We start from the raw sequence: 26115 nt of genomic DNA on the forward strand, positions 1-26115 counted from the left end.
AATCCTTGCTGGCGAACTATTTTTCATTGACAGTGGAGAATCCTTACAACACCTGACCATAACACCCCTTTGGTTTGTAGATAAAAACTCTCCTACAAGCTCTAGAGATTGCAGTAGATAACATAGCTCAGATGCCACCAAACATATTGCCACTGTAGCAATGGTACATGCTGGCATGTAGCTTTTCTTTCAGCAAGGTATCAAAATTTTCCACTCCCTACTGTTGTCTACCAGCAGCTCTTTGAAGCTCATAGAACTGAATACTCCAGTTTTGTGCCTTTCTACACTAACAACTCAGAATCGGATTATTCAGATTCACAAAGTTCCCTTCAGGCAATAAGAATTCTAGAGCTCCCGAAACATCCAGTGCTCTCTCTTGAATTCAACACCTATTATGCCGGCAATTCGGATATGTCAAAGAGAAGTCATAAAGTGTTTCCTTTAAGTGAAAAAGTGAAAGTTCTTGACCTCATAAGGAAAGGAAAAGAAAAAAAACACATATACTGAGGTTGCCAAGATCCAATTAACATAACTTTTATTACAGTATACTGTTATAATTGTTCTATTTTATTATTATTATTGTTATTAATCTCTTACTGTGCCAATTTTATCATAGGTATCATAAGTATTTAAACTTTGTAGAGGAAAAAATATAGTATATATAGGGTTTGGTATTATCTGCAGTTTTATTACTGGAGGTCTTGGAACATATCCCCTGTGGATAAGGTGGAGACTACTGTAGATATGTTTGCAGTACTCCTGTTTTTCAGAATTAAGCTGAGTTTTCTATGCTTCCTTCTTATAGTGATGGTTTTAGTACCTTTTCATATCATCCACTCCATTTTGTTGCAATTCAGATTCTTTTCTAAACCAAATGCTTCCTTCGCTGCTCTTGAACAGCCTCTTTAATAATAATAATATTACTATTATTATTATTTCAGGCAACTCCAAGGAGTCCTTAGACTCATCAAGGGAAGCCCTAAACATCATGTCAGCAAGTATTCAGCATTTGTGCAGTATCTGTCATACTTTGCTTTGAACTCATTCACGGTCATGGCACCCCACAACAGACTGGCAACCTATTCACCACTCTCCAAGCAAAGAAAACCTAGTTGTAACACCTTTGCTAACTACACTCTTATCCAATTTCCATGGATGGCCCATAGTTTTCCTACCACCACACCTGTTCTGTAAAATTTCCTCTGAATTAATCTTGTAAAAAACTCAGTAATTTGAATATCTCAATCATATCATCCCTTTTCTGCCCATCAACCAGTTTCTGTAACCCACAAATCTTCATCCTGTTCTCATAAGGTTCATTCCATAGACCCGTCACCATCTTGGTCACTCACCTCCTCTCCATCACCAAGAAGCCCTAGTGCCCAGATCTGCATGCAGTAGTCAAGATGGGGTCTTATCAAGGCTCGATAAAGAGGAACAATAACCTGCTTGTCTCTGCTCATCAAAGTATTCTTCAGTAACCAAGTGATCTGATGAGCTGCTTTATCCACTTTTGCTATGTGCCCCCCTAAACTTCAACTCCCTATCCACTAACACTTCCAAGTCTCTGGCTTCATGAATTTCCTGGAGTGTAGTTCCACCAATGTGGTATATCACTAATAATCTTTTCATCCCAAAATGTATAATCTTACACTTTGCCACTTTAAATTGACATCCATTCTCCTTTGTCCAGTCTGCCATTCTATCCAAATCGTCCTGCAAAATTTTAACATATTGTTCTACCCAACTTTGCATCATAGGCAAATAACTGAACAGATCTTTTCAGATCCTTTCCTATATCGTTAATGGACAAATTAAACAGTAGTGGTCCATGAACAGAACCCTGCATCATGCCACTAGTCACAGGCCTTCATTTGGGCTCTACTCCTGAATAAACTACTCTCTGATATCTCTCCATCATCCACCCTCCTATCCATCTCACCAACCCTATATCCATTCTCATGTGCTGCAGTTTACTGATTAGAATTCCATGTGGTATCCTGTCAAAGGCCTTTGCAAAGTTCAGCAGTATCACTGTAAACCCATTACCTTTATCCAACTCAGCTGGCACTGTATTATAAAACATGAGCAAGTTACTGAGGCATGATCTACCTTTCACAAAACCATGCTGCTCTCCATACAATATCCCATTTCCATCTATCCATCCCTGCATTTTGCTTTTAACCAACTTCTCCAGTACTTTGACAATGACTCCTGATATGCTGATTGGTCAGTAATTTGCCACATCAGTTTTGGAGCTTCCTTTATGCAATGGAACTAGGCCCCCCCCGGACTAACCCAGAGCCGAGACTTAAATTAAACAATATGGTCAAGGGCACTGACAATTCCTTTGCCGCTTCACGTAAAACTCGAGCTGGTATCCCACAGCTATATTCACATTAAGGTTCCGTAATATGCTATTTCCTTCATTTCATTTACCTCAGTTCTTGTATAAGCTATTGGCTCTCTCATTCCTCCATTATCGCCACCTGGATGATATACTCTTGCAAAGTGTTCACTTAGGAATTCTACTATTTCGACTGATTCAGTTACCTCCCTATCATCGGCATTCCCTAAAATCATTCTGCCTTATACATTCTTTCTCTTACTTGCAGCATATATCGAAAGAACTGGATTCTCTTTAGGATTCTCTTTAGCCTGCATTGCTATTATGATTATAGATTTCACTTGCACTTCATTCCTTATGTGTCTTTGATTGACCTACTTTTATACAATATTCTAACACTCTGGTCTTGAAGAAGACTGACCATATATCATGGTTCATCTCATGTCTCTTTTTATCCCTTCCAGGCACAGTTATCTTTGCAAATAACAGGTAATGATCCATTCTGCATCTCCAGAATCAGTTACTACTTGCATATTCTTTACAATGCAGTGCCTGTTATTTTGTAATCAAATGGTCAATAATAAATCTTAAACCACTTGTATACTGTACTTAAATGAATCTGTGGGTATCTTTATGCTGGAAATACAAAACACATTTGTCAACTGGCACTTAATGTGTTCGCATGATGTGCTCAATCTTTTACTGTTATAACGTTTGCTGTTAAATCTGAAATCTTTTGACCAGTTCTGCTATTTAGGTTAAAAACCTCTTAGTTATCTCAATACGTCTCCATCAATTTACTCAACTGTTAAAAATATTCATCTTTCACCTGTATCTATGCATCTTCTTTTGGAAGATATATTCCTATGATGACTGTTTCCACTGTATAAATATCAAGCACTAACCTTAATCCCAGCTTTTTAATAAGATTTTTCAAAAATTTTTAAAGCAGAACACAAGCTGGAATTTTCATAAGGAAACCTCAGCTCATGTTCTTCTCACCTTATCCATGCTACTCCTACTGTGTACATAGCTACCATGGATCCTGAAACTAGTACCTTTCTTTTTAGTTTCTATCAAGACAATAGATTGTAGTTTTTATTACTAACTTCTTTCATTACTTCCTCTAGTTCACCAATTAAATTCTGTATGTTCCATGTCCTAAATCTCATATTCCACATTCCTAGTTGGTTCCATTGCCTAAATTTCTTGTTTCAGTCTTATTTTGGGACTATGCAGCAATACATTTTCTTTTAGTAATAAATTTTTAGTCACTAATTTCTTTCAATACCTTCTCTAGTTCCCCATTTATAAACTCCCTGTGTTTCATGTTTCAGTTCTCAAATTCTGTGTTCTTAAGCCAGTTTCATTGCCTAAATTTTTGTCTCATTCCATTCTTCATTTGGGAACACACAGCAGTAAATTTTTTACAAGAAGTGAATGCCAGTCTTTTGCTCATTACTCGAAACTTGGAGGACCACAGTTTTATTCTTGGAGTGCACCTTCTCCCTAGCCTGTGGAGAACCAATGCTGTTGGCATGCTCTCCCTCGATGAGTCTTTGGACTCCCTGGAGGTGTCACATAATAATAATAATAACAATAAGACTGTACCAGGCTACACAGAGAAGTTAGCATTGGGAACTTACAGGGACAGAAATCCTCAATGTTAACTTTTGTCCTTTCTTTTCATGACTTATTTTTCATGGTATTAACAACACCACAAACACTTTTATCAACAAAGATGTTTTATTAACGCTTATATTTCGCTGATTTTCAACTCGGCATCATCAGAGCACAACACACTTGTAAACACGACAGCAAGTGAGTGAAACAATATAGTTGCAAAAGATCTAAAGTCCCATGGACAAGACACTTTGGATGCTTTTGTCACCTACCTAAACAGCCAACACCCCACAATTCACTTCACAGTAGAAAAAGAATCAAATAACTGTTTACCATTTTTTGACACATTAGTCACCCGCCTTTCAGATGGATCACTATCTTTTTCTATTTACAGAAAGCCTACACACACAGGAAGATACCTACATAAACAATCACATCATCATCCAGTCCAACAGTACGGCATTTTGAAAACACTTACACATAGAGCCAGAGCCATTTGTTCTAACGATACAGCTCTGACCACTTAACTCCAATACCTGCGCCGTATTGGAGTTAAGTGGTCAGAGCTACGTTCTTAGCCAACGGCTACAATCCCTACAAAATTGATAAAATACTACATAGGCCCATTACTCTGCCCCCCCCCCCTAATACACAAGAATACAACATGACCATTTCTATTCCCTATATCAGAGGTACATCGGAAAAGATAGCCAAAGTATTGTTGAAACATGGCCTTCGCACCACTTTCAAACCTCATGTCAAGCTGGTGACTCTGATCTGTTCGCCTGAGGATAAACTTCACCCTTTAGCACACCCAGGAGTGTATGAAGTTCCGTGTGACTGTGACTTGGCCTATTATGGGCAAACAGGAAGATCAGTGAACATCTGCCTGGAAGAACATGAAAGATACATTTGCTACTATTACTATGGCAAGTCAGGACTGGCAGACCACACTTTGGAGACTCCTTCACACAGGAGTAGATGGAGGAAAACGAATGTGCTATTTAGAAGTCGTTATAGATCTGAAAGATTATTTTTTGAGTTAGCAATGGCTTTGAAGAATTCTCCAACCTTAACAAATATGGTTGCATTAATTTGCCAAAAATTTGGGAGACGGCTATCCTAAGAAAAACTCCTGGATAACTGTTTTTTTTTTTTTTCTCCTCGTTAGAGGGCACCAAAAAATAGGACTTTAGATCTTTCGTCTTTTGCAATTATACTGTTTCACTCACTCGCTGTTGCGTTTACAAGTGTGTTGTGCTCTGATGATGCTGAGTTGAAAATCAGCGAAATATAAGCGTTAATAAAACATCTTTGTTGATAAAAGTGTTTCTGGTGTTGTTAATACCGTGAAAAATAAGTCATGAATAACCATCAACACCTAAGCTTATCTGTTAGATTGTCCTTTCTTTTATCTTTCCCTTCTAGAAGGGAAACATAAAAGGAAGAATATTTCATAAGTAAATGGAAGGAGGAACAAACCCAGCAAGAGGGAAGTGGAGATCCTTGGAACTCCACTTCCCTTACTATCAAGATGGTAGTTACTAGGACCACGTTGGTTCATGGATTAAATATATTTTGACCCCACAGTATCTGGGATTCCCACATCCACCACCTGTGAAGGGGGCTATGCTTTCTAGAGATCAGGGTTCTCTGAGAGCCTTAGTTTCTCTATTGTTAATATTAAATCTACACCTCTACTAATCCTAATGGGTTCATGCACATGTTGCCTTTTTTTTTTTTTTATGCTGTGCCCATACAGGAGAAGTTTGATTGATCAACAACAAACAAGGTTTGTTGTTGATCAATCTATAGTACGTTACTACCATGCATGGAAAGAGAATTGGGAAACAAAGAACTTGTTCACCTTGGATATGAATCCTTGTGCATGTATTTCATAGGAAACACATGGGAGGAATGGATGTTCCAGAAAACAACAGCAGTAGGGATGAAGGAGGAGAGAAAGAAACTTGTTCTATGAGTATGACTGTGAAGAGATGGTGGGTAGTAGCCGCACGATTTTCAATTGATTTGGTAGAGAGGGGGTGATTAGTGATCATAGTTCTGATGAAAATTTATTTATAGAATAAATGGAAATATTTATAGAAGATGCATGCAGTAGATACTAGATGCATGTGCAAGAGTGGTTGGAGTGAGTTGGTAAGAGATGAGGGTAATCACTCTGACTGCTCTCTTCTGTATTGCGTCAAGTATTTTTAAGGAGTTCTTCGGGGTACCCCCCCCCCCCCTGATGTGTGAACAGTACTTGATGGATGGACGGATTTGTGATTTGTACAGAGTTAATAGCTGTTCAGGGGTAATGTCTTGAACGAAAGAGGAATTCTAATTTTTTGTATGCTGAGGAGGCAAATGGTTGTAATGTGTTTATGCCCAGAGTCCTAATGTCAAGGTAATCCTAAGAAGAGAGAGAGAGAGAGAGAGAGAGAGAGATCCCTTCTTGCCTAGAGATTTTGGTGCTGTCAAAGGTAAGCCTTAAATAATGTGATTCTTTTTTTTTTGTGGGAAATAAGGCATAACTATGTTTTGCAGGGGTTGAAATTGATAGGTTTTTTTTTGCTCCATGGAGGAAGTGTTTGGAGATCAGAATTTAGGCTTGCAGTGGTTGTTGCTCTGTTAGTTGTGGTTTGTTTGGTGCAAAGTTTGTCGAGTGAGAGGAATGAATGTAGCTTACTGTTGTCTGCAAAACTGTGTATAGAAGAAACAAGGCTGTTGAGAGAACAGAGTCTTGTGGATCTCCAGCATTAATTGTATAGTTAGAGGATAGGGAACTGTCATCAATCACACTAAATGTATGTCCAGTGAGAAAACTGGTGATCCAGTTGCAGAAGTCACGGCACAGATTATGGATGCATAATCTTATCAAGCAAGAGATGCGTAAGAAAAGGATGATGTAGAAGGAATACCGTGTGCTTAACGCAAAACTCATGTGGATGATGTCTGCTATAAAAATTATATGCAGCAGGCCAGAAGAGTGATAATTGCTATAAAAGGGAAGGTCATATTTTAGCAAATTGCTCACATTCTTTAACAATGTTATCACTGAGTTAAAAGAGGAATGGATACACCATGATACTTTTGGATTTTACTAAGGCTTTTGACAGAATATAGCATGAAGTTTCATAAATTGGAGAATATGGGATTGAACTATAAACTGTTAGCATGGATAAGAGGAAGACTGACTGACATATCCAAAAGTTGTATATAGGATGGGGGTGAATCTGAAATATTCAAGATAACCAGTTGTGTGCTTCAAGGATCAGTCCTTGGTCAATTGTTATTCAATCTGTATGTTAATGACGTTGGGATGGATTCGACATGCAACATACAGCTATTTGTTGATGATGCAGAAATAGGTAGGGTAATCAGGAGTAGTGTTGGTATGCAGTATTTGTGGAATGATTTGAATAATCTGGAATTGTGGGCATGTGAAAATGGCTGTCATTTCAATGTCAATAAATGTAAGGTCATGGACTTTGGTGTGATTAGTTTGAATTTGAAGTTCTTTGTGGAACTCACAGCTTCCCTTTATAATAATTTTTTGTACCGAGTAAATAATATACCATAGCCCCCCCCCCCAATCCATGGATTTGTTATCCATGGTCAATCCTTGTCCAAAAATATTAAATGGAAAATTCCAGAGATAAACAATTTATAATTACATCAGCAAAGTGGATACTAGATCCAACATTATCAAAGTTGCCGTAGCTTGCACTACGTGATTTAAGTAGCTAAGGCAACTCAGGGATGCCAATGATTGTATTCTTGTAAACTCTCAGGTCAATATGCAACTTTCATAGTTTCTGCAAGCATTGTAGAAACATTTGGCTTGAAATAATGTTGGATCTAATATCTGCTTTGCCGATGTAATTTTACATCACTGAAATGAAGCAGTATAGCTCTTTCTTTTAGTAATAGACAATTCATAAGTTGTTTTAAATTGTGAGCCGTTTTGAGTAGTTCTTGGTTATCAGATCGACTCTTGCGGTATCGCTGTGCTTGTGTTCAAGTAACCCTTATTTTACATAATAATGGCTCCAAAGTTAAAAAGAGCAGCGATCCTGGCACTTTAGATATGCCAAAGAGAAGCTGTAAAGTGCTTCCTTTTAAGTGAAAAAAGGTGAAAATGCTCAACTTCATAAAATAATAAATAAAAAAAAAAGTATGCTGAGGTTGCTAAGATTCCATTGCATTTAAATAACTTTTATTACAGTATGTTATAATTATTCTATTTTATTATTACTTATTGTTGTTAATCTCTTACTATGTCTAATTTATAAATACTTTTTCATAGGTATGTACGTATAGGAAAAAAAAAACGTATATATAGGGTTTGGTACTATCCACAGTTTTAGGTATCCGCAGGGTATCTTGTAATGCATTCCCTGCAGATAAGGGGGAACTACTGTAGATATTAAATGTTGTGGACTTAAGGTTGAGTCCAGAACTTTAGCTTAATATATTTATTACTTAATAAAGTTTTTACTTAATAAAAGTGCTTTTACTTAATATATTTTGAGAGTTTCTACACTGGAATGATGATTTCAGTTGTCTTGGTAATTGGACACTATTTGTTTCATCAGCTTTAGCTTTGAGTTAGCAGTGAAAATCAAGCAAAGAATGTGTCTATTTTCATCATTGTAAAAACTCCCTTTTCACATTCTATTTGAAATTGTTTTATGTATGCTGTATTTTATGGAAATCTTCTACCAACCAAAAATGATCCTGTTTAAAAGAATCTATCAGAATTCTTAATATCTGCAGTCAAAATAATCAGCCTAGACTTTGTTCTCTTTTTAAATAGAGCTTTTGTATCCTATCAACATTTTTGATAAAAGTCATCTCTTCCATAATGATATATTTTAGAACATTTTGACTCAATTTGTATTGAGTACTATTGTAATCTTTGGATTGGCACAGTATGACTTTAGCTGTCCTTGCACTAATATACCTCTAATCAACCACCCAGCCAATTATAATATTATTATAATATTCAGTTTTTGTTCAACATTAATGATCTCTAATCATTAATATCTCAGGTTTATGAAGCTTATCAAAGTGGAGTAAAAGCAATGAAGAGTACATATCAGCATGACCTTAACATAAATAAGTTGGATGATATGCTTTCTGAAATTGAAGAGGTAATATTAGTATATCTATATGTATATATATATATATATATCACTAATTGGATTTCCCATTATTATATTAATTCTAGGATAGTATGAAATATATTTCTTTATTTGAACTTTATTCTGAAACATTCTGAAAATGTTTTAAACTCATCTTCAATCATATATTTTGGTTGCAAAAGCCTGCACAATTACAAAATTACACAGTAAGCTAATAATAGCACCTTTGAGAGCATATCTATGGTTTATTTTTTGTAAGCTTATTGATATTAAGTGATATCACATAAAATACAAAAATCATCATAAAATTTTATGCCAGATAGCATTGGTTAATATATGTTTTTGTGTTTGTGTGGTTTGTCATGTTAGTAGCCATCACTGGGTACAGAATGAACAAGGATGGGCTGACAATTTGGGACTTAGTTGATTAAATTTTACTCTCTGTTGGCTGAAACCATAAATACACATGATGGTACAACATAAGATTTCATGCCAATTGGGGGGGGGGGTGTTGTTGTTGAGTCCGTTGAAGAGATTCTAAATATAACCATGGGCCTGTAGAACTGCTTTGCCAATCTGTTGAACTTTGGTGGAGTAGAGCTTTTTCTATAGGGTTATTGTCAATTTTCGGTAGAGCAGCAGCAATTGCTGGACAAGAATAGATATGGGCAGGTGTTAGTTAGACTCCTGGACAGTCCTTGCATATTTCATAGCTTCTAGATGAAGAGCAGCCAACTGGGGTGTCACTGGTTAAATGAGTCCCCTCCCCCTGCTGTTTTCATCAGGTAACTAGGATGAACAGTGAAAGTCAGCTACTAGAACAAAGTCAAACTCAACATCTAAAAGAACAACAAACCCAACACGAAGAATTAAGGATAGGAACCTTCAATATACGGAGTATTAAAGGAAAGGAAATTGAACTCGCAAAGAATTGGCAAAGTATCACAGCAACATAATTGGCATTACTGAGACAAAGAAAACAAAAATATGTGAGATCTTACTAAATAATAAGTATAGGATGCTACATTAGGGTAGTAATGATCAAGGGAAGGAAGGAGTGGCAATAGCATTTAACACCAAATATGAAGATAAACTTTTTGATTGGAAGTGTTAATTATTTAGAGGTATTTAGACATATATATTTTTCCTTTAACTTTTACAGATTCTTTCCCCAGGCTTATGTATTTAGTGTTCCATTATGCCACTCACATTGCTAACTAAGTTTTCTTTATATATTTTATTAGCAGAGTGTGTATATATATATATATATATATATATATATAAATAAACAGTATATAAAATAAATTTTTAAGAAATTATTAAAATAATAGTGATCCTTTTACTATCTCACAATACACATACACTCATAACCTTAAAATGTTTGCATTAAATACAAGATATCTGCAAAAGGTAGAAGTTGAAGAACACATTTTTGTCAGACACTCAAACAGATATTCACAGAAAACTTGGCAATCTTGCTCTGGAAAATCAAAACACAACTTTCTCATCAATCTTTAAGTTCATTAAGAGAAACAACAGCGAAGAATTTTCTTGGATACAAGTACATACACAAGAAAATGATATCCAACAAAGTGTATATATCTTTGTTGGATATCCTGTGTATATATCCAACAAAGCCTTACTTCATGCATATTCAGTTAAATCTTAAAGCAAGTACCAAAAGCATTAATAGTTTACTTAATAAAACTCAACTATCCAGTACTGAAGCAAAAAACCAGGTATATGGAACGTTCCAGTGTTTTTATTTGACACTTGTCAGTTCCACAAACAAAGAACAGCTTTTCATGTAATCTTCACTCAAAAAAATTACAACAATGAAGTTATATAAACTCGTCATTAGGAACTTGAACATGTAAGGAATCCAGAAAATAGAACCATTCATTCCTCGTATTATTTCTTATTTCTTAAAGGGAATTATTTCCAACTCTTCCATATATTCTCCTATCCATTCCATTTCTTACATCTCCCTCTACATATAAAATATATCTTCTCTCTGTCTCATGTCCATCAGCTTTTTTGTTTTCATATATGTATTCTTTCAATTGCAACTGCATGAAAGCACTACAGTCAGGTATCACAAACAGCAAAGAGAAGTTTTTTCAGTGATGGGAGAACTGGATGTGTTTGTTTGCAGTGTGATGAAGTTTCTTTTCCACTTGATGATCATTTCATTGGACTCAGTATTAAAAAAAAAGTCCACATGTATTTTAATTCCAGTGATGCAGGAAGGTATGTATATCTTGCTGATTCTTCATGCTGCTGAATGATAAGCTATTTCCACCAATAATATAGCCATGAGAGGCACAGTTAGGCTTAACATCCTTGCTAATCAACCACTAATAATGAAACTACAAGCACACCTGCTATACTCTTCTTACAATAAAATGTTGTTTTAACTTAATTTTATCAGTATAAAAATTTATTTCATTTTCAGTTATCTAAACCAACAATAATATTTTTCATAAATAAAATCATGTTAAGATAATTAAATTTCTTAACAGGACAAACTACAAAATTAGACAAAAACGAGAAAATAAACAATGAAATTTACAGTTTGCAATAGACAATGAGAAGAACTGCAAAATACACATTATTAGATCAAAAAAGGAACGAAGACATTTTAAAAGAACTAAAAACAAAATCAATAGAAGAAAAACTAAACAATTATAAACAAAAATGGATTGAACATGTAAACCAATGGCCAACACCAGACATCCTAAACAAATATTAAAATATCAGCCAATCGGAAAGAGAAGGCAGGGTAGACCTCAAAAAAGGATATTGGATGGATAATGAGACCAGAACAGACCAATATTGTCTATACCCGTAATTAGTGTTATGATGATGATATTTATTTGTCCTATGATTCCACAGAAGATTCTCCTAAGGAAATGGAGGAATTTTTCAAGTCATTAGAGCAGGAAACTGATGTAAAGAAAATTGAAAAAGTGGTCCTTGTTGGAGATCTAAACAGCATTAATCCCACCAAGCATATAGAAATGCCTTGGCCATTCTCTCTTTTGAGAGAATGGCAAGGCTATTAATAATGGTAATTATTTGCCAGATTTCTGCTGAGGATATGGAATAGTCATTACTAACACCATGTTCCAACATAAAGATGTATGCAAGTTCTCATGGAGAAGAGACACAAGAAATAAGAAAGCTTCATTGACTGTATCATTGTTGATAGTGATATCTTTATGTGATTCAGGATAAAAGAGTGTACAGAGGATTTGAAGTTGGAAGTGACCATCAGTTTAAATAAGATAAAAATGAATATCGCATTGAAAAGAACAGTATGCAAGGAAGTTTTTTTTTTAAATTAAAGTTGGGCAGCTTTTACAGGTGAATTGTAGACTCGGCTACACAAACATTGTAAAAATGAAACAATTCAAAAACAAGAATTAAATCCTGAAGAAAACATTGATTGATTCAGCTAGAGAGGCTAGAAAGGCATGTGGAGAAGTTGTCTGCAATGAGAGAAAAATAAGAACATTACGGTGAACACAAGAAGTTAAAGATGTTCTGGGAAAGAAGAACGCATATTGAAAATTCCTAGCAAATAAGCAGATGCCCTAAAAGAATACACAGAAAAATGTAAAAGAGCTAAGCTACATGTAAAAATAGCTAAACAAAAGTCATTGGAATACTTCAGCAAGAATATAGAAGATAAATATCAGGAAGGTGGCAAAATGTTCTGGAGGCTATTGAAAAAGCTTGGAAATGGAGGAAAGTGAGTGTACTGTAAAAGGAATCAAAGATATTAAAGGTGACATGAAAACTAAAGATAAGTATATCTTAGATGTGTGGAGTTATTACTTTGAAAGACTATTAAACAAAACAAGCATAGACAAATTCGTGGTAGCAAAACTTTTAAGAAGAATGCAAACAGGAGTGCATATGAGTACTTGAGAGTACAAAAAACCATCAAAAACTTGAAATGTGGAAAGGCAGCTGGAGTAGATGATACTCAACCAGAAACATTCAAATATGGAAGCATAAAAGTTTTGCAATGGCTGCATTGTATAATTCAGAGGACCTAGTCAGAAGTACTAATTCTAGATGATTGGAGTAGAGCTCTCATAGTTCTCATCTGTAAAAAAAAAAAAAAAAGGGAATAAAACTGAATGTGAGAATTATAGAGGAATTTCTGTACTAAGGGCTTCAGGTAAGATTTATGCAAGCATACTTGAGAAGAAACTGAGAAAATTGTGGAAGAGGAGAAAGCCAAATGGAGGTTGTCATGATCAGATTTTTACTTTACAACAAATAGTTGAGAAATCATGGGAATATAACAAGGATTTGTACTTATCTTTTGTTGATTTTGGAAATGCATACAACAAGATGCCTAGAGAAAAGATTTTCAAAATACTACATTGAGTAAATGTAACATTATACAGAGCAATATATAGTCTTTAAGGTAAGTCAGCAGTTGGAATTGAAGGAAATACAGAAAAATGATTTGATGTAAAATCAGCTGTAAGACAAGGGTATGCTATCTCCACTCTTTTTCATCATCTATATGGATTGCATTATGAAAGAAAGTTGCATTAAACCTGACATTAGAATCGGAGATATCAAACTAATCTCTTTGCTTTATACAGATGATGCTGTTGTTCTCCTAAACACATCCAGTGCAAGTCTGCAAGATTCTCTAACTAGATTGAATAACAGCTATAATAAATTTAGAATGAAAATCAGTAATAAAAAGACCAAAACTATGAAAATAGGCAGGAGCATAGAAAACTTCAGCTGCATTCTCAATGGAGACACTATAGAACAAATAAAATATTTCAGTTATTTAGGCGGTTTTTAGTGAAGATATGGAAATAGACAACAGAATAAGCAAACTGGTATGGTGTGGTGGTGGTGAGCCAGTTGAATAAGTTATATGGAATAAGAGAAAAATTAGCCAAAATACTAAACTAGCAGTATACAAGACAATGTTTAAACCAGTTTTAAGTTATGGATCTGAGAGTTGGGTTACAAAGCACTTGATCGATGTTCTGAGAAAAATTACAGATCTGAAAAACAGATGGCATCAGTGGCAGAAGATATTAGAAATGAAGATATCAGGAAGGAGCCTGATGTTTGTATTCAATAATGTGGAATCAGGGCTAATCTAAGGTGATATGTCACTTAAACAGAATGAGAGAAGAAAGGTTAACAAAACAGGTGTTTGATGCCAAGATGACAGATGGATTGATTTGCTCAGAAGTGGCATAGAAGAACAAAATATTAGGTATGACAGTGCTGGAATGCTAACAAGTAATAGCATTAATAATAATATCAAGTTAATCATGTAGTTCTGTCATAGTAGCCTGCACACTTCTTCCTGGTACATATCAGAAAATCGATGATGATATATATATGATAAGTGAATATCATCTGGAAGAACATTTTTCTATGATTCCTCCCACAAACTTAGCTGAAGTTTTAGCTTAGAGATTGTAGCGTTTGATTATTTTGATAAGATAAGGAATATTTTGATAAGATATTAACAGCTTAATATGTTCTTGAAATAAGTTAATAAGCAATAAATTACACGATAACCACAGTAATTAACTTTAATGAAATAAAAGTACAGATATTTCATACTGAAAATAACAGTACATCATGAGTGCATAGAAACAAGCAAATCAAAGAAATGGGAACATGAGGTACATACATCAGTTGGTAGTTTCCCAATTAAAAACTGTTGCTGCATGCTAGAAATTAATATTAATAAATAATATTATTAAAAACTATTTTTGATGGTTATGTGAAATAAAAATCTCCCAAACTTTTGGGAGAGAGAGAGAGAGACAATCATTCCGATTCAGATTTGGTTGATGTAAAATGGCTTTGCAACTTTCTTTGAAAAGGCGTTCATATTTAAACCCACTTCTATGGAGAAGACAAGCTTGATCCCACTGGATCCTGTGTTTAGTGTCAATACTTTGTTGTGCCAGACTCTCAGACTTTTGAGGTTTCATGTATTTGATATAATATTGATGTTCATTAATACTTTTTCCCCCCCACAGAATGGCCTGTCTTCCCAAAGTATGCTAGATTATTAAGAAGGTATCTGGTAAATGCCAGCTAATGATAGAGATGACAGTTTGTCTTTTGTAGATGGAAACAGATGAGAAATTTTGTTGATAGGAAAATATGTGGGAATGAGATGATACTTCAAAATTCTACCAATAGGTTCAGAGATGCCAGAAATATAAGGGATTGGAACCCTGTGGGCTGTTGAAGAATCCTGAGGTATTGCAACATGGGAGTCAATTATCTGCTGGATATGATGAGGATTGTAACCATTAATATTTTGATATTATATATATATATATCAATTATATATATATACACTAGGGGCTCTTGCGCCTATGCTCCCCCCAAGTTCCGGGCTGGTAAGCCAGTAAGCTGGTAAGACAAAAAATGTTACATAAAAACGTTTCAAATTTTGGCTTATCTTTTTATGTATATATAGAGTAGATATATCATTGATATATATGAATATATATCAATATTATATCAAATACATGAAACCTCAAAAGTCTGGTCTGGTACAATATAGTATTGACACTAAACACAGGATCTAGTATCAAGCTCGTCTTCTCCATAGAAGCAGGTTTAAATATGAATGCCTTTTCACAGAAAGTTGAAAAGTCCTTTTACATTGACCAAATCTGAATCAGAACAATTGTCTCTCTCTCTCTTTCCCAAAAGTTTGGGAGACTCTTATTTTATGTAACCATCAAATAAAGTTTTCAATAATATTATTTATTAATATTGATTCTAGCATGCAGCAACAGTTTTTAATTGGTAAACCACTGACTGCCACATGTGCCTTGTATTCCTGTTTCTTTGATTTGCTTATTTTTACGCACTGATATGTACTATTATTTTCAGTACAAAATATCTGTACTTTCATTTCATTAAAGTTAATTATTGTGGTTATCATGTAATTTATTGTTTATCATGTAATTTATATTATAGTCATGCCACAGGTACCTTTAAAGATAAGTAATTGATGTTATAGGTAATGAATATGCAAGCTGATATTGATAATGCTCTGGCTAAACCGGTGATCTCCTATCATGATGAGGATGAATCAGAATTAGAATCTGAGCTTCAGCAGCTGTTAACAGTTGATGGAAAAGATACTTCTCCCAAAGCAGAAATCCTACATAATCCTCCAATACCAGGCATAAATGATTTAATTGAAGATTTGAGAAAAAATGGTTTGTTGTGTTTTTCAGCATTTTGTGTATTTTATATTTTAATTTATAATTAGTTGGAGTGCATTTGAGTTATTTATATTGGTTATTTGTGTGTGCTATTTACATTGCGTTATTTCATATTGATAAATATAATTATAGTACATTATATGCTATATTCCTACTAGCTGGGTTGTAGAAGCTGTACTTGCTTTCTCTCTCTTTTTGAAGCATAAATCTGCATTTTCTAACACATTGGTGGCATTTGGAATATAATTTAAGTGTTCAGAAGAGAACCTCGAAATGAGGTACATGTAGGACTGATATTGTAGATGCATGCAATTTCATTTCCACCCTCAGTAATGTTCACTTCCATCTCTGTTGTTTTAAACTATGTCCGCATTTCATAACAAATTTAACTTTCAGCTCCTCCACTGAACTCATTTCACTTTTTCCCAGTTTCACACTTTGATTGTTTTCATTTCAAATGGAGGTATGTACCCATGGTTCTGATATCCACTCAGAATGTCTGATGTAGAATATACTCTGTTTTTCACCTTCTCTGACTAAAAATCTCTACCTGTTCTAAAACGTTTATTTACCTATCCTAATGCCACTGACAATTCTAAATTTTTTAATTTCCTTTTTTTAAATCTTGACTTTTTTTATTGTTATTGCATGACAACCTCCGATGACTGTGAAGACTCATTGCGGAAGACCCACACTATTACACCTCCTCTTGAATACGTTTGCAGACAAAACACTCACAGCAGACTCTATAAACCCATTCTACCAGTTCCCACTTTCCAGCAAACAAATCTAGTCCTTGCACCCCCCCCCCCCCCGACCCCTTCTGCTTGCTTTAGTCCCTTTTTATTAGGCCTCCTTTGAGACCTCGCATGAAGTTTGGCAACCCCCAAAGAATCGGTATGAGTCTTTCATCTTAAGTTTCAAGTTTGGCACGCCTTTTGTTCTCCTCCGCTTTCTTTTGATTGTAAGTTGCCGGCCATCGGAAAGTTGTTTGAACTCTTTCTGACTGACTTCGGAGATGTTTACACTTACAGCCTGCAAGCCTTTCTCATACATACAAGTTTCAATAACAATCTTTCTAATGCCGTCATGTACAGCTTCGGCGACAAAAACATTGCCTTTGTTTTTAACACTCTAACATATTCTTATTAAAGCAGTATATACAGTTAGCTTCAAAAGAGTTATTTACAAAAACATCTAATACAAACTATACCAAGACAAACAAAGTTTATTTTTTTACAATATTCACATGGGACTTAACCTAAGTAAAAAATCGATGTAATGTGCTTTGGAATATTTAATATTTAAGCTACAATCGAGTTTTTACACTTTGCTTATAATCGTATTCACTCGGCTTGCTGTTTGACTTCCACTGATCCAGATTAATTCATTTACCCCTACTTATAAGAAAATTACTGATTTGACAATTTTAATGAAAAATAAATTAACAATAAAATATATACACTTGAACAAACAATATATACACTTAAAGCAAATTAAAAATAATATAAAATAATGATAAATAAAATATTATGTTTTCAGTTTTAATTAAATTTGTAAGTAAAGAGGAATACACAAGAGATTGACCAAAAATCGCTCCGTTATCGACCGGTCAATTGCGATCGACTGGTTGAACACCCCTGATTTATGCTATTGACTATGGGGCGTAGGGGGATATTAGTTTTGTGTATTTTTGGTAATCCATAAATACGGGGTAGAGGGCGCCAAAATAGGACTTTAGATCTTTTGTCCATTGCAATTGTATAGTTTCACTCACTCACTGTTGTGATGCTGAGTTGAAAATCAGCGAAATATAAGCAGTTAATAAAACATATCTTTGATAAAATTGTGTGGTGGTGTTAATACCATGAAAAATAAGTCATGACTGTTTATGAGAAGTAAACAGTGCTGGTTTTTTTTTTTTTTTTTTTAAAATCAAACTCTCCATATTCCTTTTCTTATATTAAATCAAAATAGTTGCCAGGAAGTTATCAAGACTTCTAAAACTGATTTTGATGTTTTCTGCTCCCCATACCAAAGATTATATGTGTGAATCTCACCCATGTGATGAAAGGATATAACTTGCCATAATGTTCATGCAACTCTGCTTCTGCTTCTTTTGCCTGAAATAATTCTGTTTGAATTTCTCTCTCTCTCTCTCTCTCTCTCTCTGCCCCCCCCCCCCCCAATACAGAAAACCTTTCTCTCTGTGTGTAGGGTGGGTGGATACTTCCAGCTTCCTTTGAATTTTGACAGAAAGAGATTAGAAGAATCTTCTCTAAATTAGATACCAAAAAGTCTTTGAGGTCTTGAAATTTTTTCAGTTCTGAAGGTATGTGTTGCTTGTGTTTTATACTCACTTATTCAACTGGTATTTATCTTGAAGTTTTGGAAACCTATTCATACCTTTCCTAAGAAAAGTGACAAACATTTCCCACCAAATTACCCTAAAAATTGTTCTAATTTCACCTCTTTCCAGAGAGCCTCTATGCTACTTAAAAACTTCTTAACGCATAACTACTGATTTTGTTATGTGACTGATCTTTGGACGAATGCTATGGAAAAATTTAGAGAAACTGAAGTGGTTGTTCTTGATATCTCTACTAAGTAAGTTCCTATTTATGGTCCTTCTTTTCACTTATGAAACTAGATTGCCACCTTTCTGTCTTGTCACATACTACATGTGATGATGGTAGATAGATCTTTATCCTCAAACTTTGCATAGTTGCAAAGTTTGAATAAAGGAGTATACTACATGATTCCATTCTTTCTCCTATTCTGTTTCTTAGATATATCAGTGACTCTGTCTTGGTTGATTTCAAATCCAACACAATTTTGCTGATGAGAGTATTTTGCATTCCTCTTCCTCATTTGATAAACCTTGCTACACAAAATAACAAAAAATTTTCAGAAACCTCCAGAATTTCTCATTTAAAAACCTTTTTACACAAAATAACAAAAATGCTCCAGAAAGCAAGAGAATACTGATATTCTAAGCTCTTAGGTGAGGTTCTGATCAACTTTTTAACTTTGTTGAAAAAAAAATCAGTATCTTCCAACAAAAAGAAACCTTTCTTCCAGTTTTATTTTTGAAAATGACTGGTCGACTTAAGGTTTTCATTTTTATTCTGACCTCTACAATCTTTTCATGTTAACATATTATAAATATTGTATCCTCATCATCCAAGAAAATTTATATATATATCAGCCCCACATATGCAAGAGGTTTCAAGATCTATGACTTTGGGCAAGCAATCAGAAGGAAGAAAATAATTTATTTATGCTTTTTTGAAGACCTGAAGGTTGTAATCATTGAGGAAAATAGTCTGAGGAATGTTTAAAGAGCAGAGATGTAGGGAATAACAGTAGAGTGTGAGAAGTTGGCTTGATGAGTATGGAGTTCAACTGTATATGGATGATGGCCAATGGCTTCTGGCGTGTATGTATATGATAATAAAAAGTGGGAGAATGGTAGCAGCTAGTTCAGTAGAGCAGCATCTATGGAAATAAGCTCCTATTTATGGTCCCTCTTTTCACTTATGAAACTAGGTTGCTACCTTTCTGTCTTGTCACATATTACATGTGACAATGATAGATAAATCTTTATCCTCTAACTTTGCATAGTTGCAAAGTTTGAAGATAAAGGAGTATACTACATGATTCCATTCTTTCTCCTACACTGTTCCTTAGATATGTCAAGACAGAGTCATTGATATATCTAAAGAACAGAGTAGGAGAAAGAATGGAATCATGTAGTATAATGCAGTAACAGGGCATCTGTGGGAAAACAAATTGGCAGAAGGGTTTATTATTTAAGCAAATTGGTTGCTTCTGAATACAGTCAAGCATTCTGAGGGAAGTCTTAGATGCACTACCTCCAAAGTGGGAACAGTATTCTAAGGTTGGGTGGATTTCAGCTTTATAATATGTCAGGAGTTAGTAGGAGAGAAGTACTGTTTGGAACAAGAAAGAATACCAAGCTTTTTGAAGCTGAAGAGGTAATGAACGTGATGTGCATATGCCAGGAGGATAGATTAGATGGGAGAGATTAACCCATGAAGAAAAATCCTAGTTGGCAAGAAGAATAGTGTCAAAAGTGAGAAGAGACATGGCCTTTCTTTCTGCAAAGGAGACAGGATTGTGTTTTGGTGGCATTAAAATTTTTTTTTTTTTTTTTAGCCTAATTTTAAAAAGGAAAATTACGGTAAGTGGTATCACACAAAGGTATACATCACACTTACTATATAGTATTTTAAACAGTTTTGTGGTATTTTGTATGTTGACAGACACCTCACACTTTCTTGTCAAAAATATAGTCAGCTCTTAAATTCATTGTTGGGGTACTACTAAATTCAAAATGTTTTGAGCTGTGATATCTTATTGTCTCACAATTTTGAAAGAACAGGAGATCAAAAACACATGGAAAGAGTATATTGTGAGAAACTGTACAGAAGAGAGGATTAGGAAAATTTGGAAGAGTTTCCAGAGGAATCTTGAGATTGAACCACATCTATTTATCCATTACACTGAAAGAACAGTTAAGGAGCTTGGCATGGAATCCAGGCAGAGTTAAATAAAACCATAAGGAATGGAAGGATATGAGTGTTTCATAGATTGATTATAAGGATATGGTAGACAGGAGTATGGCCTAGACTGGCATTAGTCGGTATTCATACCACTGCACAAGACAAGAGATTTGAAAGACTGCAACAACTACAGAACCATTAAGTTTAACCTCTTGTGCAAGCAAGATTGTACTAAATGTTTTATAAACAGAATTGAGGCCAAAATCAATGCTTGAGGAACAGCAAGTTTCAGGAAAGGCAAGGGTACTAGAAATCAGATCCTTTGTTTTAGTCAGATTATTCAAAAGTATAGGAAATAGAAATGTGCTTCACAGATTACTCAGAACCTTTTGGCTCAGTTTAGCTTATGAAATTGTTGAAGGTAATGAAAGTAATGGATTTCCTCAACACATTATCAGGTTTATCATAAATGACAATAAGTATGTTTTAATCCTTTACCCAAGTGTATGCAAACTAAAGTTTGTGCACAAAGTATCCTCATGACTAGTCTGCTTGTATATATATAGTGGTTGTTCGTGTCAATTACCTTGGTATTCCATAATGCAAAGCCCACTGTCCTTTGGGATGTGTATATATTGCTATGCATTATGGGAAGAGTTAGTACTCATGCTGGTTTCGACCTTTATTGTTGTCTCATGAGTAGGAGCCAGACCCAAGATTAAATTGAAGTAAATGCCATATATTCCCTATAAGTGGTGTATCACAGTATTAATACTCTGGATCAGAGTTGTAGAAAGTTTACTGCTGGATTTTAAAGTATATTAAATGACAAAAATTATATTCTTGTTTTAATCCTTTATCCAAGTGTATGCAAACCAAAGTAAAATCAATTGTTAGATTGCCTGATCAACTTCAGGTAGGCAAGAATGAAGTATTTTCATCTTTAGTCTACTTGGTATGCTAATACACCATTCACTACTTGTATATAGGAATTATATGCTTCTACAATTGATTTAACCATAGTTTGCTCTGGTTCTCACTGATGAGACTTCAGTAAAGGTCAGACTGGTCTGGGTAGTCACCCTTCCCATAATGCATAGCAGTATACCCATCTGAAAGGAAGTGTGCTTTGCATTACATGATATTGAGGCTGTTGATATGAAGTCAATAGCTTCTATATACAAGTAGGATAGTCATGATGATACTTGACTCAGAAACTTTGGTTTGCCTAAACTTTTGCAAAGGATTAATACAAGAATATAATTTCTTGTTATTTATAATATACTATATACCCTAGCAGTTAAACTTACTACATTACCAGGTTGATAGCTAACTATGAGCAAGAAGTCACAGTAAAAACAGTTGTTAGATTATCTGATCAACTTCAGGTAGGCAAGAATTCCTACTTCTCATGTGTTCAGCATCTATGCTGAGTTCATTATATATATAGCACTAAATGAGCTGAAGACAGGAATTAGGAGAGGAGGCAGATGGCAGATGAGTTAGCAGTCTGAGATGTACCATTGGTACAGTACTACTATAATGACAGATGAACTAAGAGAAATCCTTGACAGAGTTAATGAAATAAGCAAAAAAGAGAGCACTTAATCACAACCTTAACAAGACAAAGATTATGGTTCTTGAAGGAAGTATGAGCAGAGAAGGCCCTGAGAAACAAGTGTAGCTTAATGGAGAAATAATTGAAAAAGTCAGCAAATCTGAGTACCTGGAATCCATTATAAAGAAACGCTGTTCAGATCACATCGGAAGGAGATTAGGAATGACTGGAACAATAATCAGAGACTTAGACAAAGTCTGAAATGATAAATCTGGCACTTCAGAAATAAAGCTGAGTATTTTGGATACAGCTGTTTTTTAGTAGTTACTTGTAGATCTAAAGAAGCTACTTGTAATCTAAAGAAATCTGATGGGAAAAGGATAGCCGGTTTTGAGATATGATATTATAGGAGACTGCCAAAAATCTCATACACTGAAAGACAGACAAGTGGATGTGTTTTAGAAAGGATCAGTAGAACTTGAAGTATTGACAGAAGAAAGCTGAAATACTTTGGACAGAAAAAATGGAGGGAGGACTTCTCAAAACAGTAATAGGCAATAAAGTTCCTGGAAAAAAAAAGGGATAGTTGTAAACCTCAGTGAGATTGAGGTATCTGGAGTGACTTGTCTTCAGAGAGTTTAATCCTTAAGAAAAGCTCACAATAGAACATTAAGAACATCCTGCCAAGAATTTGCAGCATATCACTGAGGTGAGGAGTGACTCAACAGCATCGCTGATGTCTGGTGAAATTATAGATAATGGAAATCATGTGAGATTTGTGTTATTTCCAGCTAAAGTAAGTAGTACACACTCACGATAGGTATTTCTTGCTGAAGATAACTCCTAGCTGCTACACTTTCGCATTCTCTAAACTTTGGTTTCATAAAATAAAACAGTCCTTCGGTTTCTTCAGCTAAGTATGAAAATGTCTTCATCAGATTTCTTTTAAATATAGGATTATTACTGATAAAATTTAAACATTTATTCATTTAAATATTAAGTTTTTCTTCCTTAGTAAAGAATACTTTTAATATGGAAGCAGTATTTATTTCTAATAAATAGAATATAAGCATTTCACATGAAAAACTTTTGCTTATGCAAAGATAAAATCCTTAGCCTTCAGGAACCATAGACTGAACTTTTGCTATAAAGACTTTATTGCTCATTTTACAACATTTTAAGCACTGTCCCCTTCAAAGTAGTTCCCTCTATTGGCGATACACCATTCCCAACGTTTCTTCCATTGTTGGAATGCACTTTCTGTGATGGCATACAGTTCTCTTATTGCATTTTCCTGAATCTCCTCTATAGTTTGGAAATGATATCCTTTCAAAGTGGTTTTAAGTTTGGGAAACAGGAAAAAGCCTGCTGGGACTAAGTCCAGAGAATAGGGTGGGTGGGGCACAATGGATGCCTGATTTTGCCATATAACTGCAGATGAGGAGTGACGCATGAGCTGGCACATTGTTGTGGTGCAACATCCAAGTCTGGTTTTCCCACAATTCAGGTCTCTTCCTGCGTACAGCATCCCTTTCAGCAAACTTGCTAAAACTTCTTAATATAACTCTTTGTTTACCATCTGACAACATGGTACAAATTCATAATGGAAAATGCCTTTCCAATCAAAAAACACAACCAACATCACTTTGATCTTTGACCAACTTACAGTCCTCCCTGTATTCTTGGTTAAGCAATTGAAATGTCTCTGTAAAATTTTTACCAAGTTTGCAGCCAAATTTCACACACACATGTGTGAAATTTTGCTGTAAATCTGATGAACAGCTGTGCACGTTCTCACTTCAGCAGATGTAACTCAACAACTAATGCTTATAGTAGAACAGGGCAAATGGCAGGTTGTTGTCAAAACCCTACTGAGTGCACCTACTGGTGCACTCAATAGCTGCAGTGCGGTCTCTGTGTGGTTGGCTTGCTATTTAAAAAGTTCGGTCTTTTTTTTGAACACTTCTCTTATGCTGTAGACAGTTTGTCAGACAGTTCTTAAGAAATCCTAGAAAGTTAAAACACATTGTGCATTGAAAATTGCTGATGCTGTCCGAACTGCCTAGATCTTTTGTAAGCAACTGAAAATGAACTGTTACAAGAAAAGTATTCAGGTGGACTAAATGTTTGCTCCAAAGCCATGAGATAGTTGGAAGATAGTGAGATTTTTATTAATACTATTATACCATCATTCTTTCTGATGAAACAGTCGTTTATAGAAATAGTTATTGTGCATATTATGAGAATTAACCTTGAAAAACCCATAAGTGATTATTGAATAATCAAAATACAGTTCAAAAATTAGTGTTTATAACCAAAGATCTTCTAACCATAGTGCAGCATCCATTTTTTCTATTGAAAAATCATAAATGTTATTATACCTGGACTTGCTTCAGACACATCTACTTTCCTGATTAGAGGATGATTTCAAAGCATTTCTCCTCCAACAAAATAACATCTCTTCCCTTAAACATTTTCAGGGAGAAACTGCCTGATTAGTGGTGGACCTGTGAAGTAGTTCTCTGCATTTCCTGTGTTTTGCCCATATAGATCTCTGTGTTTTGAAGTTTGTTAATGATTTTGTTTATGTCGCACCACTGCTAACCAGAAGAACCAAATGAAAGAATCAGGCTAGCTATTGATTCTCTTGAAGGGCAGTTGTTATGCAGTAATGTTAAGAAATCACTGTCATTTCTATAGCATGAACAGTGTTCACTCTTTGGATACCACTTGTAAATGAAACTTTGAGAATGTTTTTCTTAATTGTGTTTCACTTTTGTAAGTTATTATTTCAATTTTTTTTTTTTTTTTTTTTTTTGTTGTTCATGTTTTAATGTTTAAAGATAATTTTAATCCTGTATATTGGTTATATAATACTTTAATTGATAACTTGAATGTTTTGGTAAGAATGGCTAATTGGATTCATTTTTTTGCAGACTTGCCATCTACTTCCTTATTACTGCCAAACACTGAATCAGCTCTTAACAAACAGACAAAGAAAAGCGATGGAGTCCGTCTTTCTGTATAAAGTCTATATTAACTTATTGTATATTACGTAGAAGTTTTATATTTTGCTCTATATCAGGCTTTAAAAATACGTTATTTATTTTTGAAACATGTTTGCTTAATTCAGTTTAAATGTTTATTTAATTTGCTTGATTTCACTTGCATTTTGCAAATAGAAAAATGGCATGAATTGTTTGAGTTTGACCTGTTGAAGTTCTTACCTTTTTAATTTTGTTTAGAATTAAATTAGGCAGGAATGTAAGACCTGATATATTTGTATTTTATCTTCCCTTACATGAAGACAATTTAAAGATTTGTAAGCGTGTACATAACTTAAAATAAAGAAGATTTGTGATAGTTTTGGCATTTTATTTTTCCAGTAAAGCTAATTCCTTTTCGTGGGCACTCTGCATACCATGATTGCTAACTTCCAAATCAGGGAAGCAATTTAAGAAGAAGGAGGCTTGAGAAGTATCTTTTTATAGTATATTTTTTGTAATACTGATTCATTCTTCTTTTCAGAATTATGTTTCATACATATCTCTAGTTTTTGAGCATGCATATGTCTGTAAAATTGATAAAGAAATTACAATAGAGCTATAATTAAATTAAGAATTTTGGCAATGTCAAAAAAAAAAAAAAAAAAAAAAAA

General features: G+C 34.6%; 1 protein-coding gene across 1 annotated transcript in view; it reads left to right on the forward strand.

Annotated features, from left to right (window-relative positions):
• The window catches only part of LOC150099865 (charged multivesicular body protein 7), a 128642-nt gene extending 102822 nt beyond the window's left edge, over positions 1-25820 (forward strand). Inside the window, exons 8-10 of the mRNA XM_090404029.1 lie at positions 9028-9129; positions 16166-16367; positions 25394-25820. Of these exons, the coding sequence (XP_090260155.1) occupies positions 9028-9129; positions 16166-16367; positions 25394-25485 (396 nt within the window). The 3' untranslated portion in view covers positions 25486-25820. The remainder of the gene's footprint in view (positions 1-9027; positions 9130-16165; positions 16368-25393) is intronic.
• The last annotated feature ends 295 nt before the right edge of the window (positions 25821-26115 follow it).

This window comes from Typopeltis vanoorti, chromosome 14 (assembly GCF_054136105.1).
Source record: "Typopeltis vanoorti isolate ZY-2024b chromosome 14, IOZ_Tvanoo_1.0, whole genome shotgun sequence".
Lineage (NCBI taxonomy): Eukaryota > Metazoa > Arthropoda > Arachnida > Uropygi > Thelyphonidae > Typopeltis > Typopeltis vanoorti.